Genomic DNA, 18,623 nt, shown 5'->3' with positions numbered 1-18,623 from the left:
TTAGGTTTTCATTTTGAGTTTTAAGTTGAAACTTTGTGAATAATGTCAAAATTCTGTGAAAAAGGTCAACGTAAAAAAGACGAAATTTCGTGAATAAAATCAACGCAGATAAAGTGGAAATGTTTTCCAAAAAAAAAAAAAAAAAAATTCCAATTTGCTGGAGGCTATAAACAGAGGGCTTAATTCTGGAATTTCGTGAATTTTTTATTTTCTCATACGGACTCTGTTCCATATGAATATGGACGCAAGGCCGTTCCACTGACAATAGGTGTAAAATGGGACCTTTAAAAAAGGCTGTGCAGTGTGTGTGTGTGTGTGTGTGTGTGTGTGTGTGTGTGAGAACAGGAAGAGAAGCAGTCGCTTAGAACAGGATTCAGTTTATTTCCTAAGAAACTGGATTATTGAAAGTGTTAAATGCAATGGATTCTCAACGCACCCCAAAAAAAACTGGCGGCAATACTGAAAGAATAAAATTAACAAAGTCTGTACAAATGTAACCTGGACAGGAAGAGGAATCGATTAAAGGTTTAAGTTGAACTCGACTAGTAACAGTGTTGTACCTGAAATCTGAGATTGACTAGAAACTACATCCTTCAAACACTCGTCTATCAAAGCGCTCATGTATTTATACACAGTTCCCATCAATCAAAGCAATGATTATCTCGGTACATTCAGTCCTCTCATACAATACAAACAAACCCATTAGAGCAAAAAAACAAAACTGTTGAAAAATATTTACTTGGAATTTTCTTTTTTCCATTTTTTTTTTACGCTTCTTTGTTTTCCTTTTGGAATGAGCTGAAGAGCGATAACACTGAGTGACCAAACAGCAAAATGGAATGACGGGAGACAGAAACGATGACTGAAAAACGACTGTTGGTTCGGGATGGTCGCACGACGGCGTCAACACCAGACGCGAGCGTGTTCAGGCCGTGATCGTTCCTCTCATGGTTGTGTCCCCTCGGCTTAGGAGAAGGAATGGCGAACGGAACTCAGTCCGGGTTTTGTGTCTGGTCACCATGAGGTGTCTCTGGTCTGTCTCGTTTATCCAGAGCTAAAAACCTTGAAACTGATGTGAAGAAGAAAAATATTTTCTTTTTTTATAATAGGAAGTCATGAAATTGGCTTTTTGATGACAAGAAAAACTAAACTCTCCAAATGTGACCTGAATGGACCCTGAGTGGATTTATCACCTTGCTTCCTGAACTTTTCTGGCATTGAGTGAAGATGTTTGGGGATTTTGTTATTTTTGTTATGATTTTGTTATATATATATATATATGTGTGTGTGTGTGTGTGTGTGTGTGTGTGTGTGTGTATCGATGGAAACGCAAAGAGAATTTGCCTCAGATCAACACCGATGAGAGGAATGACCACGGCAACACATCAAAGGAGGCAGGGGCTTTGATTTGTTTTTGTTGTTCTTTTTTTACCAAGAAAACCGACAGCGTCATTCTCAGAAAAGAAACCACAGCAGTCAACAATACAGCATCGGTGCGAGACGGCGTGTCGACGTTTGTTGCCGCGCGGTCGCACAAGCGCAACGAGGAGACCGCGCACCGCGGACACACTTGGAGACACGCGGGGGGGAGGCTAATGGCCGGCTAACGTGGATGCTAACGGAGGAAAGATCCTCGTGGGCTTCTTCGCGGCCGCTTTTGCAAGAGGGCGCGCGTCACGAGGAAGAAAAAAAAAAGTTTCGGGGGAATTAAGCCCTCTGTGATGTCACAAAGGGTGGCAGCGACACACGGCGTCGTCGTCGTCGTCGTCGTTCACGAGGAACAAAGTCACGGCCGGCCGTCGGACTCATATCTGGTGCCACTTGTGCACGCTTGAAATGGTTGGTCCAAAAACACCTTCTCTTGAAAAACACACACACACACACACACACACACACACACACACACACACACACACACACACACACACACACACACACACACACACACACACACACACACACACACACAGCGGGTTGATTTTCACACACAAACTTAATCAAAATGTGTGTCGGCGCGGCAGAGAGACAGTCCTGATTTGAATTACAGCGATGCATATCGGATAAAAATGACAGGCTGGATCTGATATCAAATACATTCAAATAACACGTTTCGGAAAATCAATGAAATCTAGTTGCTTAATACTTAACCTGGAAGGTAACGACGTCATCTTTAGCATTCACTGTTCTACAAAATGTATTAAAATGAGGAGGACTAGCCGCTCGCCTCCTCTCAACGTCAAAACCCAGAACGGATGGAGAGAAATCATTTGGTTATCTATTGGCTCTGAGAATTAAAACTAACGAAGAAAGAAAAGAAAAAAAAAAAAAAAAAAAACCCGGAAACAAAACACTGGAACGCCGCTCAGACCGGGAGTTTCAACAGGCCGACGCTGGAACTCGTGACTAGTAGAAAAACAACATTGAGGTTCCAACCAATTGTTTGTCTCTACCGTCCATGCTGCCGATTCCGACTTTGTGTCGAATCGTGCCATCCTACTTTTTCTTTTTTGGGGGGGATGGAAGCAGCGGCCGTTTCTCTCCGGATCACCGTCACTGTGCAGGTGCAAACTAACCACGGGCAGTTAAACTAAAGAGATGAAGAGACTTTCTTTTTTTTTATCAGCGGCTAAAAAGTTTGACAAGACTCGGTCGTGCCTCCTCGCTTCTGCCACAAAGTCATCAGACAACCTGCTTTTAAGAGGGTGGGGGGGGCATTTAATGAGCAACGGACGTCTCCAACGGACGGATGCCTTCGGTGAACAGGACAAACAGACGCACAAAGACGCACAATCGGACACATAGCTTTGGCACCCGGACAGACTGACGCTGAGGAATGACTGACGATGCAGAGTTCAGATCGACAGGCTGAACCTGGAGGTGACGGCACCTCCAAAATAAAATAAAAATAAAAGTCTTCATTTATAATATATATTTACACACATAGTCCCAAGGCTTATAAAACAGCACACGATAATAACAATTTGGAAGGGAAGTGCTTTTGGGGGGGTGGCGGCAGCAGGGGCGGGGGGGGGGAGTGCGAATGGACAGGAAGAGGCAAACATCACTTTAGCTCCAGTCTCGTCCAATAGCTGCGATCCGGCCACAGATGATTCGTCGGGATGAAATGAAATCAATAAATGTCTACTTGGTTGGAGCAGGTCTTGCCGTCGTCATGTGTCGTTGTTGTGTGTTTGCTTTTTTTTTCCCCCCTGTCACAGCGGGAAGACGCTAGCGCGCTAGCCCTGAGCCTCCTCTTCTGTGGAGCTCTCCCCAGCTTTACTGCCACCTGCGGAAGCCGGCCAATGAGAGGAGAGTGGGCGTGAGTGACGGACGGCGGGCGGAAAGGTGGGGTGTGGGAGGGGGACGGGGGGTGGTGGTGGTGGTGGGGACGGTTCGGGAAGACGGTACAAGAGAGACGGGGAGACGAGTTCTTTTTCCCCATCTTCAGCAGCTCATCGATTTTAAATGGTGAAACATTTAGAAGAAAATGTTTTACCACCTGGAAAAAAAAACTCCAATACAACATAAAATGACAAATGCATGAAATATTTTTTGTATATATAAAAAAGAAAAGAAAATGCAAGCTAGTGATAAATAAAGTCTCTGTAGGGACCATATGATGCGAACATGCAGCCTGAAAAACATATTTTTTTGGCATTGAAAACTAAAATTTGAGATTTAAAAAAAACGTGTAGAGTTTTGGGATTGTTTATCCAGCAAAGGCTGCACTGCCGCGTCTGAGAAAAATTATAGTGACCCATGAAAAAAAGCGGCTTCTTTGGCGTCCGCGGCGTCACTTTTGCCGTCTTGTCGTTGTGAGTGTTTCAAGCTTCCCACTGGGGGGCAGTGTTGCATATGTTTGGAATGAGGTGAGCGGGGACTGGCGGCAGGATTCAGCAGGCAGCAGAGAAAAGGAGAGGAAAGAAAAATTTCGGGCAAAGTCAGAGAAAAATAATAAGACGGAATAAACACCACAAGTACGGAAGCGCATTGATGTCATCCTAGGGGGAAAAAAACAGGGCTCAGTGTCACGTTATAACGTGAAACTATCACGTTATTTCGTCATAATTGTCAAGTAAAAATGCGAAACTATCACGTGATAGTTTCAACTTATAACATGAAATTTATCACGTAAATACGTGATAGTTTCGCGTTATGACGCGACACTGAGCCCTGTTTTTTGTTTTTTGTTTTTTTTTTTCTAGAGTGGCATCAACGAGCCACACAAGCCTCACAAACACACACAGAGAGACACAAAGGTTAAAGGAGGCGCTAAGTGAAGGCCCCCTAGTGGTAGGAAGTGATGCTTGAAAAGGGTGACGGCTTGAAAAAAAAAAAAACGGGTCCATGGAAGAAACACACCACTGTGTGAGTGCGTGCGTGCGAGAATGCGCAGTGTGTGCAACTTTTCAATTACCTCATGCATAAAAACACACTAACAGTAGTTCTCAATGGTGTCAAAGAATGAAAAGTTCACGGGGAACTCTGGACGGGGCCAGAGGAGAGAGGGCGGCATGGAGGCACGCAAGCAGGAGGAAAAGAAAGAGAAAGAGAAAGAGAAAATTATTTTAGTGGAGCGAGAGACAAACAGGGAAAAAAAATTAACGTACTAATTAAAGGAGAAAAAAAACAACCAAAGAAATCAATAGAGACGTGTGCAAAGGGATTGAGAAGAAGTTTTGGTTAGCTCTAGCGGTCAGCAGGTGGCGGCAGAGCGCTGGGGACAGGGGAGCGGGTGGCGAGCTCGGCTACCTTGTGTGGCGTTTCTGTCGTTGAGCAGCTTGGTCTGACTGTTGGGTAGGATCTTGATCTCAGGGGGATCCGGACTCTGGCCCACCCGCGACGCCATCAGGGCGTTCAGGTACTGGAGACGTGTCACCTGCCGACCGCAGAGCACGTCAATGAAACACGAGCAGAAGCACCGGGCACAGCAGGTTGTGCCTGGTTCTGGATAACAGCATAAGCGTTAGCGTAAGCATTTGATGGCACAATAGTTTACGGCAGTCATCAGCGCAATTATTGTCATTAAAAATCTCAAATCTGCAGAAGCGGAATTTTCAAACTAGACACACTTTTCAATGGGTCGTCACTCGGGATGTTAACAAATGATCGATTAGCGATTAATTGTCGATTCAGAATTTAATCAATTAAAATACATTAGTCGCAATTAATTGAATTTTTTTTTTACACGGGTACTTAATATTATAACAGTGTAGTGGCAGGAAAGAGCACTTTACCTGTAGATACTGTAATGGTCATGATATAACTAGAACAAGTAACTTTAAAACAACTTAAAAAAAAAAGAAAATTGAAATGTGACACATTAGAAGTCAACTTAAAGTCAGAGGAGAAATGTTTAGGGTGTTTTTACTGTTCTCTAATGTAAAAAATGGGTCACATTGAAGCCTAAACATTATTTAAGGGTTAAATAATATCTTCCTTACACATTTTTCATTGTGAAATTTAGGTTCTCAGGAAAAATTGCCACTCATCAATTAGTAATTAATCGATCGATCGATTAAGGTCAATCAACTAACGATTAACGAATCAATGGATAATTTGCATCCCTGGTCGACACAGCGTTCAGCATGAGCAGAACGGGGGACACGCATCGGCGAACTAGCGGCGTAAAAGACGGGTTAAAGGTGAACTAGTGAACAGCAGTTTGAGGTTTCATCCACTGGCACTCACCCGTATGAGCTGCAGGTCTGTGAGAGCTCGGACGGTGTAGTCGGGACAGTAGCTGGACGGGCTGGTGGCCTCGGCCGAGTCAAACAGGTCTCTGGGCGAGTGGCGCTGGCCGGCCACCGGAGACTGGTGCACTGGAAACACACAAACACTCACATGACTAAGAAAACATATTACGCACACCAACTCTCTGCTGCGGGGCTCTTTATTCACCCGCACCCAAATTTTTGATTTGTTTAAAACTTTAAACGATCTTCTAATTTCAAAATCAATTATACCTGACCGTTAAAAAGGAAACACTCACAATTTTTGATAATCAGCTGTAGAAAACTGTAACAGTGAAGCTGCTACTGTCCCACAATAAGAGTGATTGAATGATAAACCATTTAATACTTACAGGATGTGAATTTCAATGCAAGCAGCTGTCAGTGACATTTCAATGTTGGACAGCGCCAAATAACTTACAACATGGAAACTAACGGGCGCAAAGACCAGACACAAATCTAGACAATAATTGAAAACAATCCTTCCTGCAGTGCTGAAGCTCACCTGAAGATGGCAGCGTCAGAGCCGAGACGCCGTAGTAGGTGAAGGCTCCGTTCTCGAACTTCAGGCCCTCCTTGCCGATCTCCACCTCCACTCGGCCCTGCGGCGGCCACAGAGGCAGGAGGAACAGGTTTGAATGTAAATTTCGCTTCAACAAATTTCATGAGTTACCCTGCGACTCATGATCAATTTGAATATTTGGAATTCGTAAGGGGGGGAAAAGTGAAATTAGATCCCTTGCCTTCTCACAGCCTTTGTGACTTTTCAATAATACAAAACTAAGATGACGACCAAGTTAACACACAGTTGACAGTAATAACACTCTTATGAATCAATATGAACCCAAACATGAATGACATTTCGAACTGGGAAGAAACTAAAATGTTGAATTCACTCTCTGATGAATGGGATCATTATTATGAATGGGACACATGCACACACGCACGCACGCACACACCTGCAGCAGCAGGATGAAGTAGTCCACCGGGTGGTTGCGCGTGTACAGATAGTGAGCGGCGCTCAGACGGTTGTTGGGGTCAAAGTGCACTTCCTGGTTGACACTGGGGTGGCGCAGCAGGTGGAACAGGACCTTCTCGGACACTCGGCTGGGGCTGAAGTGCTCCACTTCTGTAAGGGGGGGGTGGAAGGTGGGGTCAGAGGTCAAGGCAACGGGATGTGACGCGATGCCACAAACTGTGCCGGGATGTGTGCGGAGCGGTGACCTGCAATAACCTGCGGCAGGTTTGGCTGGACGGTCGTTATGACAATTCGGGATGTACAGACAGGCATCAAAATTGAAATCCTAAAATCACCATGCACTGGCCCGTTGTGATTTTGCTCAACTCATTGCGCCGCAAGTCAAGCTGATTATCGTAGCAACGCCTCAGCAGACATTTTGTTTTGAAAAATGTGGGTGTGGCATCACGTCATTCATCATAAGAGCTCGGAGAATCAACATCAAGTGGTCATTTTGTTGAGGAAAATTTTTAAAAACCAGACGGAAAATGTCTGCCAGAGACGAGATCCAATCAGAGTTCATTTCATCTGTGGATGGAAATGACGACTTAGAAAGTGGCGGGAGGAGTTGGGAAGACGACCAATCGTGGCAACGTGGTCAGGAAGTGACGCAGTACGTACACACAGATTATCTGGTCCGGACCAGTGTGAGACAAAATGTCAACGTCAGGGAGGAAGAGGTGAACCACGTCAGATTTGAACTGTGGCGAGAAAATATCAGTACTAAACTAAATCTACTGTAATTTTAGTCAACTGAAATGATTGTGACATTCCGTCAACTAAAACTAAAACAATTTAGATGATTAAAATATGACTAAAACTAAATCAAATTTAACACTGCCAGCATCCGGAATCAAAACAGCCTCTTCGGGCTTTCCTGACAAAAACCAACCCTGCTGATTGTTGGGAGTAGAACACCATAATTAATTTATTGAATCTGGAAATGATCTTAATCGGTGACACATAAAAAGCAGGATACAGTCGAGGTCAATGACATCCCTCTGTTCAGTTGCTTTGTCCCACAAACCTCTGGACAGGAAGCGGTGCGTGGCCAGCAGGAGCTGCGGCGACGTCTGGATCTTGGGTTCTCCTTCGGGAGGTTTGAAGAGGGAGAACTCCTCGTGGCTGCTGCGAGGCTCCAGGGGGATCTCCAGCGGGGCGAGGGGGCGCTTCACTTTCCTGTCCACTGCGGGCGGAGAGCGGGAGAGCACGGTTTTTGATGGGAGGATAAATAAATGGATCGATAGACAGACAAATAAGGCAAAGAACCAGGTGGACGTACGGTAGCCGTCGGACTCGTCCAGGATCTCCGACTTGATGATCTCCTCGATGACGTCCTCCAAGGTCACCAAGCCCAGCACCTCGTAGAAGGGGTCTCCCTCGCCCTCGTTGTTCACTTTCTGGACGATGGCCATGTGAGAGTTGCCTGACAGACGGACGGACAACAGGGTTGGAGGGGAGGTCGGACGGGCATGTTTTGACAAGGCACAGTTTTTTTTTAATGCAAGCTTAGCCTCTACAGGTACTACCCAGAAAATTAGAATATCCTGAAAAGGTTCTTGTATTTCTGCAATTCAACTTAAAAGGTGAATTTCACATATTATATAAAGAAATAATATGCAAATCAATAGATTTCAAGTTTTTATTTCTCTGGATTTTGCTGATCAGGTCTTGCAGCTTAAAAAAAAACCTCACATTTTATAATAATTTTCTGAGTTTGTGGGTTTGTGGTTTTAATAAGCCGAAAATCTTAATCAGCAAAGTTACAACAAGGAACTGCTTGAGATATGTCAATTTGTGTGTAATGGCTCAATAAAATGTGTTGGTTTCATCTTTTATGTTAAATTGCCAAAATAAAACTTTTACTTGATATTCTAATTTTTCGGGTAGTACCTGTAGCTAGCGTGGCCTCATGCAATTTCTAAGAGGTAAAACTTGACTGAGTGCAGTTTGACTGGATCGTCACATGCAGGTAGAAATTGAAACCAAATTAAAGCTACTTTCGCCCACTGTTTAAGACCTAAAAAATAAAAAATGAAAATAAAAAAAAGACACATCCAACAGGCCCAACAGACAGGCAGTCTTCCACAAACACTTTACCGCTCTGCTAGTTCGGGATGTAACCAATAATCTAATTTGAGTTTTAATATCATTTTGTTCCCCCTTTGGTAATAAAAGAAGATGAGACTTCAGCACGTGGGAACTGCTTTGGCCTTCAGTGCCACTTGGCTACATTTCAGGCGATTGCCTCTTCCCGTCATAAAAGTTATGACAGGAACAATCTGCTTTAATTGGAGCACGTTTCAGATTGAATGCAGGTTGCACGGTGGATGTTTTTAAAATTGCTCAGGTGGGAAACGTAAATATCCGGAGGAATTGTTTGCACCTTTCTTGAACTCCTCCAGCATGGCGTCCAGTTTGGTGTCGTTGAAGACAAAGTGCAGCGGGTGATTGTAAAACTTGGTGATGGTGGTCATGGGAGTGCAGTCCTCTGGATCCACCAGAGCCAAGTCCTTCACGTAGAGGATTTCAATGATGTTGGACCTGCAGGGTCAAACACACACAGTGAGAAACGCACAGCAGCATCGAAGGAGAAACTGCATCAGCCCATCCAGAAGCGGCTGCGTGTCAGTGAGTCGCGTGTGCACCGGAGTTTGTTTATTGGTGACCGAGCGAACATCAGCACACCAGCAGTGATCCAAGAAGTTTAAACAGTGACAGGGTTTCTTCACCGTGCCAAGAAATGGAATGATCCCAACTGTAAACATTAAACTGAGCCTCTTATTTCTGCAGGGAAAACCTGTTGTTTTTTTTTTTAAGTGTATATAAATATATGTATATTAGTAACTTTAAACTGAGCAGATTCTGAAATATTTTTTCATTTTTGAAAAATTTCTTTCAAAATAAATGTCCAAAAAATAGTAAAAAAAAAATAGTTGTTACTTCAATAATTCATCACATTAGTACAAAAAAGGATTAGGATTAGGGTTTTCAGTTTTTCATGAGTAAAGTAAAAATTTCGGGGGGAAAGTCAACTTAAAGAGATAAAATTTCGTGAATAAAGTCGATGTAAAATAAAGATAAGATTTCGTGAACAAAGTAGAAATTTCATGAATAAAGCCAATGCAAATAAAGTGGAAATTCTGAGGTTATGATATGGATGGTGCATGAACTCAGTTACCCACAGTTAAAAGTAGACTGCTGAAAACAGGTGTCTCCCACAAGGTTCACCCACTGTAATCAGGAAACTGGCAAAAACGGAAGCACTCCACTAGACTTGCATGCAGAGCCTTTCAACATTTTGATTTACTTCACGTTGAAATTAATTGCAAAATTTCGATTTTGTTCACGAAATTTATTCTCGAATTGGAAACTTGAAAAAACAAAATCTATCTTAATTTTTTCCTCTTCTTGTGGCCCTAATCCTCTTCCGTACTTTAGGGTGACCTACAATGCAAAATGTCAATGCTAAAAAAACAAAAACAAACACAAGTTGTTTCTTCCTGGTGTCTGATTTGATGTGGAAGACAATTGTTTTCATATTGTCTGTACATGACCGGCAGACTTTTTGCTGTTTTCCTTTTCCATTTAATCATTGTCCAGGATTAGACGAGCGAAGAAGCAGGCGGGCTCTGTCTGGTAAATGTCAAACTTGACAAGGCAAGTTGTTGTAGAGATGAACAAACAAGTATTTTCCTGTACGTGTTTTCATAAAGAGGGCACGGAGGAGGACGGAGGAGGACACATGTGGTCAAAAAGCAGAAAAAAACTTCACCCGTGTCATTGAGTAAGCCAACAATTCCTTATGTTCTCTCATCAAAACAACAAACGAGAACGAGCTTTCCTCGAATCCGTCCCTTCTGGAACCCACCTCTCCTCCTCGTAGATGGGGACCCTGGTGTATCCGCTCTGCATGATCTCGGACATGGTGGAGAAGTCCAGCATGGCTGAGCTGGGCAGCATGAAGCAGTCCTTCAGAGGGGTCAGGATGTCCTCCACCGTCTTGCTGCGCAGCATCCCGCGGCTGAACTCCTCCTTCACAAACTCACTGCAGGAGAGCGGCAAGGGTGAGACGCACGTTCAGGCATCATCCATCTGGGCGTGACCCTCCATCACCACCACCACCACCACCAACCTGTAAGGGTCGTTGACGCTGGTGCGGACCATCTCCATGGCCCTCTCCCTGATGCCGCAGGTGCTGATGTCCCTCCTCAGCCCCAGGTCCAGGATCAGCCCCAGCGGGCAGGATAAGGGGCAGGTGAGCACCATGCAAACCTGGGCCAGCCAGGTCAGACCCGGCGCCAGCTGAAAGCCGTAACCGGAGCAGAGGATGTGCGGCGCCAGCTCGGCCAGGAAGAAGATGAGGAAGCCGCTGGTGAAGACGGCCGAGACGATGCAGCCCAGAGCCCGGTACAGCAGCACCCCGAGCACAGAGTGTCCCAGGACGCACAGGAAGAGCAGGGAACACGTCTGGAGGGGGCGGTAGATGGCAACAACAACAACAACAACAACAAAAAATTGAGATTCATTCAGAGCAACTATGTCAGCTTCTAGAAGGCCCAGGGGTGACCAACTTTTTTGAACCTGAGAGCTACTTGAGCTACTGACTCTTATGAAGGGCAACCAGTTTGCTACACTCTTCTGAAATAACAAGTTTTCTCAGTATGCCTTTAGTTATATATTATGAGTAGTGATACAGATCTATGTGAAGACCCTGATCACGTTAATTTCTCACAATAATTAGCAACAATGACTAAACAAGGTTGAATGCAGAGAGTATCAATATTGTTCAGTTTTGGAAAACTTTAGAATGTTCAAAATTGCGTGCACGGTTTATTAGGGGTCTCTCACCACCATCAGTGTAGAGTTTATCAATTTGATAACTAATATTTCCACAATGTGAAATACACAAGCCACCTCTAAAGGAGACTGTGAAGTGCCTTTCAGGTGGACCACAATAGGTCAAAATGCAATGTCTTATGTTTCTTTCCTTTCCCCCCTCTTTAATCCAAATTTGTGCTTTCACTTTGTTGTGTTTTGTTTAGTCTGCTGTAAACATCAACCTGCCGAGGGACTACAGATGGAAACTAGCCTATGGCTATAATCTGACATATTTGATGTTCATTATTATGTGCTGTCCCTTTTAACTCACTAAATACATAAATAAATATGCAACACTTTATTTCTATTCATCATCGTTCACCTAAACTTCATGTATACAATATTTGAATCATTTTATTTTTCATTATTGAATCTATATACATTGATGTGTGATTACAAAAGAATAGTTAATTTTTGCTGCAGTTCAAGAGTTGTGCTATTTTCAGAGCCGGCCTGCGGGCGACTCATGTGGTCCTTCGGGGGCTACTTGGTGCCCGCGGGCACCGTGTTGGTGTCCCCTGGGTCCGGTCACTTACCAGGAAGTTCCCCCTCCTCCTGACAGGCTCCAGGCGCTTGGCGGCGCGTTTCTCCTCCTCCGAGCCGCAGCTGTGTATCACATAGAGCTCCACGGGGTCCAGCCACAGCAGGCTCAGGTTCACCGTCCGCAGCAGCCCGCACATCACCAGCAGCAGCACCACCAGCACGGCCAGGCCCCACGGCGGGATGTAGTCCGCCGGGAGACCCCTGTCGGCGTTCACCCGCAGCCTGTCCGGGACGGCCGATGCCCACCTCCCTCCGCGCAGCACGCACAGGTGGTACGTCTGCCCGCCGGCGGCCGCCGCTCCTCCGGCGGAGTTACTCCTCCGCCGCACCTCCACCGTGACCAGCCCGCTGTGGTCCTCATCCTTGACGAACTCGCCGCTCACCTGGAAGGCCGAGCGGTGCCGGTTCGACTCCTCCTCGCACGGGTCGGGCGCGTCCCCGACGGCCGCGGCGGCGGCGCTCGCCGCCCCTGCGAACGACACCCACGGCCAGCTCCCATTCAGCTCGCTCCCGAAGAGACGGAGCTTGAACGTGGCTCCTTCCGGCGCCCAGATGGTCCGCTCCTTGATGCGCACCAGACCCGCCGGGTCTTCAGGTCGCAGCCCCAGGACCTGCGGAGCTTCGCCGCTGCAGGCGCCGTACCTGATCCCGCAGAACAACAATATCATCAACAGGAACCGTAGACCTGCCAAGCTGGCCACCATATTGGATTTGGTCAGGCTGGCTCTTTCGAGGATCATGTGACCCCCGAGCTCCGCAGCTGCCCCGCCCACTGGGGGGGCCGAGTCAGCCAAGAAACGTACACAGAAACCGGAGTTGTGTGGCAGCCATTTTGGCTCTACATTAAGCGGCGCGGTGCCCGCGGACTGTACATTTTGGTTCTACGAGCTCGGGGTGTTTTGTTTTGTTTTTTTTCACTGCCCCACCCCCTCCCGGAAGTAGCCAATAAGAGTGTGGCTTGTGCTCACAGCGAATGAAACGTGAGAATCACACCCCCCTAACCTCCACCACCACCGCCGCCACCTTTGTTCGTTTCATAATAAGCCATTCACCAGCGTCATTTATCCGCCTAATTCATGCAAATTGAAACACTTGCTGTGTACTAAAATCACACAGGCGCCTTCTGTACTACATACTCACAATTGTGAAAGCATTATCGAGCGTTTTCGCCAAGTACGCTGCACCGAAGTGCACCTGTTATGTAACGTGACACATCAAAACAGTAAATAAGAAAATCAATGAAAAGTAAGTGTAAATTTAGTTTTCAAAATTAGCTATGCCATGATCCAGCTTATGACATGAGACAAAGCGGGCAGGAGACACAGTCACGTGTTGTTTAGTCAAACAAAAAACAACAAATGCAGACGTGAGTGTTTATCAGTAATGTCATGGGTGTATGCATGTGTCTGGATAAAGTGTGTGACGTGATCAGAAGAAATTGAGGGGGAAAAAAGGGCAAGTAAATCAATCAGCTGCCAGATAGGGTTTATATAGTCTGATTAGAAGAAAGGGCCCAGGTGGTATTAGCGATCAACTGAGACCTTCTGGATGAATTTAGAAATTCTGAGCTAGCAGAACATGTGCACCAGCTGCTTCAAATCCACAGCTTGAATTGCTCCAGGTTTTAGGGATAAAAAATAAAAACATGCTAACGCCTTCATGAAAAACTGACACACTTGAGTCTCCTATCCTCTGTATGTACCCAGAATATTCAGAGTGTAGTTCAACCATTTCATTAAAAAAGTGGAACCCTAAATGTCTGAACTTTGACTCTGATTGCAGCTTTTTAGCCTTCAGGTCAGTAGATTACTGCCCACATAAAGTGACCTACCTGCATCCGCACAGAACAACAGTCAGTGCAGCAAAACACTGTGGGCCTTTTTTCCTCACTGAGCCCTTTGTGTCTCTGTTGCTCCGCATATCTGCAGCCTCAAACATTTCAAACATCCACCAGTGAATGATACACAGCGTGGAATACCTCAGTGACCGGAGGTCCCTGAGCCAGAAAATATTTAACCTTCATTCAGGTCTAGCCATCATGCCAGCGCAGGAGCAAAAACAACACGAGGGAGTTGATGATAAGCCTCGCTCCCCCGCAGCTGTCCCATAAAAGGTCGGCACAATAAAAACAGCTTAGCAGATTGGACGGGCAGTCGGTGCGCGAGGAATTTCAATACCGTTGAGCGGCAGGAGAGAGGCGAAGATAAGGGCCGAAAAAATTAATGAGGAAAAAGGCTTGAAAAGGGAGACGGAAGCGTGGGAACGGGGAAAAAAAGAGGAGGCAAAGGGGAGATAAAAGAGGAGGATTAGAGAGGAAATAGGTGTGTGCCAAATCGCATACTTCTGTCATATAAACGTATTGTTTTGAGGTCACATTGAGATATTTTTTTCAATTGAATTAAAATTTTAAATAATTTTAAACATAAAATTGAGGACACACAGTCAGATTTCTACTGCGGAGAAAGCAACAGAATGTGAGGAGTAAATTGAGGTCAACTCTGTGCAAGGTTTATTGCTATTTAATGCTTTCCTAGCAAAACAATGCAAATAGAACTCACTTCTCATCTCTCATGAATAAATAGACTTTTTTTTTCTTCATCTACATCTCTTTCAGCATCACATAAATGCCTTTCATGTACAGAATATATATATACAGTTTCAGAACACAAACAGCAATCAGGGAACTGAATAACACAGTGTCTCTGGGTACACACGACCCAATGAAAGCTGCATCTCACAGCCGGAAGCCCGTTTTACAGAGCTACACCCTCAGGTGCAAACGCATTTGACCAAAAAGGAAAGAAAAAAAAAAACAGAACAATAAAACAATAAATACATTCTTACCTATAAATTAAATACAACAAAAATAATAACAGTTGTTATTTTTATTTGTCCAGGCATATAGACTGGTGGTCACACAGCCAACCAGTGGCTTTACTGAATGGGACCAGTTGCTACATTAAACCTTAGAACCAGCAGTCGGGTCTGAATATCTTCTCTCTTTTTTTTTTTTTTTTACATTCTTTTTGGTTCAATAACGCTGAATAAACCAGATTCCATTTTTTCCACAGAGGTTCGTTGAAGCTAGATTGAGCTCACAGAAGCACCAAGAGGTATAAACAAGATGCTGGTCCCCCTGTTAATCTCACTAATTCCTCCTGTCTCTGTGCATTTGTTTTTGTGTGGTGTACTGTAGGTGTTCCCCATGCCGGAACAACTGCGTGACCCCAGGTTTGCCGCATCGGTTTTGGTAAAGCACGCGCGCGCACGCACACACACACGCACACACACAAAAAAGAAGAAAAACCGACGCGCCAGTAATACAAACTTAAGAAACGAAGGTCTTGCGACGAGCTTTTGACACTGAGATTGTCATCGAGACATTAAGGTAAGAAAATAAACCCCTCTCTGCATGCGCCTCTCCGAGGCCGGGTTGCTCATCAACCTTTGTCCCACAAAAAGAGAAATGCTTTGGAATATCGACCTCTTCAGACTTATGCTACATGACTCTTCGCAGGCCGGTGCCTGCAAAAAAAAAGAAAAAAGATCTTGGATTTTTTTTTTTTTTTACCCCCATCTATTCAAATAAATGACTATCATCAACAAAACAGTCCATCTCAATGGTCACTTAAAACTGTTTTCAGTGTTACTGCATACATAGGAGGAGTAGGGTGTGGGGTGGGGGTGGGGTGGTCGGGGGTGTGGTTACATGCGGGCGGCTTAAACGTGCGAGCTCAACCGCAGCGAGTGAAGGGTGAGCCGCTACAGTCGTCTTCACGTTAATCTCTTTATCGTCGGCCCGGCGGGGTCGCGACCCGTCGGCCCCGCTAGTCCGTCTGACACCTCGCACTGAGCGCCGTGTCCATTCAACCTGTAGCTCACAGTATGTACATCTGCAGTGAACACAGACCGGGACTTTTATTTTCGAGGGGTTCCGGCGTCGCCCGAGTGAAAACAGTGTCGACACATGCAGTGGAATGTTTTTTGTTTTCCCTTTTCTTTTTTTTTTCGTTTCCATAAAATGGACCTCGAGTTGTTGTTGTGCTGTGTGTTGTTTTCAGTGTTCTTTGCGCCAAATCCTTCCTTTGCACAGGGCTCAGTGTCAGCGACAAAAAAAAAACAAAAAAAAAAAAAGGAGAAGGACAAAAGGAGAGTCTGTCTGAGCCTCGGTGGAGAATCCAGTGCGTCTGGATCCAATCGGTCCCTCCCCCACTGACTTTACTCAAGTCATTTTGTTTGAGTATCGGTGAGATCTCGCGTCCATGGAGTCACCACTGTGGATCCGTGTGCATTTGAAGGATTATACCATTTAAAAAAAAAAAATCAACATATACTGTCCTTATCTTTGATGTCTCCCTTGTCCAGTGTGTGACCAGCGTTAGGTTTTTTTTGGACTGATGTTGACTGGCTGCACAGCAGGAAAAATCAAACCAAACCAAACCAAACAAAAACACACATTCAGTTAAGAGCAACTGCAGCACAATTCCCTTCGAGTCCCTGTTGCTGTGACGGTGAACCAGCATGCACATTGCGGCAGGGCCTTGTCCAGTGTGGAGTGCTGTGTAATCATTAGCGGGCCGCTCGACTTGAGTTTCCAGCGTGACGCGATCAGGTTTTTCCGCTGTGCAACCGTGTGTTTATTGCAGAGACTCGCACATCACAGGGAACCGCGACCCGGCGGCCTCTCCGCGTGCCGAGGACGGCGAGCAGTTGAGTTGGAGTGCAGCGTAAAGTACCGTGAAACGAGCAGCCTTCACTTTAGACAACAGAGAAAATAATAAATAAAAAAAAAAAAAAAGCAAACGCTCAAATATAAAACAGCAAATTTGACCGGCAAATATAGATAAATAAATACAGCTTTGAATAAATATCTTGATATTTCTCTTGGACAGAGGTAGACCATGAAGACGTCCACAGTTGCATCCGTCCTCGACACAGTAGCTCCTTCTGAGCAGAAAATCACACGCGAGGACCTGCATGCGCAAGGTCAATTTCAGTTTGAAGTTCGAATGGCGGCCGGTAGTTTGCCGGCGACATTGTTGCCAATTAATGGATTAAAAAGTCGTCATCATTTTTATTTTTTTCAAAATCAAGCTTAGCTTACGGATGACTCGAAGTCAATAACAACAATAAAACTGAGAAAATAGCCTCCCCGTGGGGCAAAACTGGTCAGACTTATGGCTTGAGTAAGTCACGCCAACACGTGTGCCGAGTCAGCCTGGCCCGTCTGCTGGTGGAGTAGAAGGATTCGCTGAGGGGAAGCACTCGGGTGAATCCATTGACCAACAGCCTTTAGCAATAACAGTTCTCTCGGATCTAAACCATGCTTTGGCTTTCCTAAAACCAGACCTTAAAAGAATGAAACTAATAGAAAGCAAAGCCTTGTCTGCTACAAATATGATCTTTGGAAAGAACTCTTTGGAAGAAAACAAAGAGGAAACAATTAAACTCGCATGTGTGACAGACAATACAAAACTAATCTGGACATCGCAAGTAAAGAAAACAGAGAGAATAAAAGAATTTCCAGTCCATTGGTGTTACAAATCACATACCTTCTAAAACGCTTTCAAGTGTGCTAAATTGCGGCGCACTATTTGCGCACTCGGAAGCGATGGACACACACTGAATAAACGTCAGACTGTCAACTTAGCAATGGAAGGGATTGGCGCTAGCGTGCCAGCCATCTTTAGCATCCGCAAGCTAGCCAAGTCACTCCCAGCTGACACACGTTTACAATGAGGGGTTAACGTTGTGGTGATGAAATATAGTTGAACACGCCGCCCTCGCATCCTCTCTCATCTTGTTCGCAATTCAAAAAGGTTGCGGTAGAAGAAGAAGAAGAAGAAGAAGAAGAAGAAGAAGAAGAAGAAGAAGAAGAGACGGTGGAAAAAAAACAAAAAAAAACAAAAACACTTGTAACATCCAGTTAGTGCAAAACAGCAGTGTGCATTTTTGGGAGAGCGTTCCCCAGGTCGACAGCAGCGATTTGGAACACAGCCGGTGTCCTGCGTCGATGAACCGTGGAAACAGTTTCAGTGGTGTCCTCAGAATTTTTGAGATCTCTGCCTCTTAAACATAAAAACAGTCATTACATGTTACGTTTGTATCCCTCGACAATACAAGAATACATCCCTAACATTTGTATTCATTCCTGCCAGGCTAGTTTTGCTTCTTCTGTTCGGTGTTTGCAGGCGTCTCCCCCTCAACGCCGCCCAGTTTGTGGTGTTGTTTCGCCGTCTGTTTGTGTCAGCCCCACAGTGAACAGGCCACATCTATGTCCTCATGTCCTGATCAAACAGATACGTGGAAGTCTGGCGAAGAAGAAAGCCCGTTTTGTTTCGGTGGAGCGACACTGAAACAAAACAGACCCCCCCGAAGCGCACGTGGCTGAGGTGACCCACGCCGAAGCTTCACGGGTGTCGGTGAATGATCACGGAGAAGATCACGAT

General features: G+C 45.2%; 1 protein-coding gene across 2 annotated transcripts; it reads right to left on the bottom strand.

The window, feature by feature from the left end:
* Positions 1-361: 361 nt before the first annotated feature.
* Positions 362-12,973, bottom strand: cnnm3 (cyclin and CBS domain divalent metal cation transport mediator 3). Of its 2 annotated transcripts, XM_076029614.1 has the most exons (12): positions 12,168-12,970; positions 10,886-11,220; positions 10,622-10,798; positions 9,137-9,294; positions 8,033-8,176; positions 7,778-7,936; positions 6,692-6,861; positions 6,238-6,334; positions 5,692-5,822; positions 4,753-4,879; positions 1,951-3,286; positions 362-1,860 (listed from the first exon to the last, which is right to left on the bottom strand). In XM_076029614.1, exons 1-11 carry the CDS (start codon positions 12,912-12,914, stop codon positions 3,237-3,239), a joined length of 2,295 nt encoding a protein of 764 aa, XP_075885729.1. In that variant the 5' UTR covers positions 12,915-12,970; the 3' UTR covers positions 362-1,860; positions 1,951-3,236. The 2 variants fall into 2 exon arrangements, with proteins under 2 accessions (XP_075885729.1, XP_075885730.1); XM_076029615.1 differs by lacking the exons at positions 362-1,860; positions 1,951-3,286 and adding an exon at positions 4,179-4,485 and having other exon boundaries at positions 12,168-12,973.
* Positions 12,974-18,623: the final 5,650 nt, after the last annotated feature.

The sequence above is a fragment of the Nelusetta ayraudi genome, unplaced genomic scaffold (assembly GCF_046127955.1).
Source record: "Nelusetta ayraudi isolate G7.1 ecotype Tasmania unplaced genomic scaffold, CSIRO-AGI_Nayr_v1 ptg000026l, whole genome shotgun sequence".
Classification (NCBI taxonomy): Eukaryota; Metazoa; Chordata; class Actinopteri; order Tetraodontiformes; family Monacanthidae; genus Nelusetta; species Nelusetta ayraudi.
Note: the sequence above shows the minus strand (reverse complement) of the source record. Positions and strands in the feature narration are given on the sequence as shown.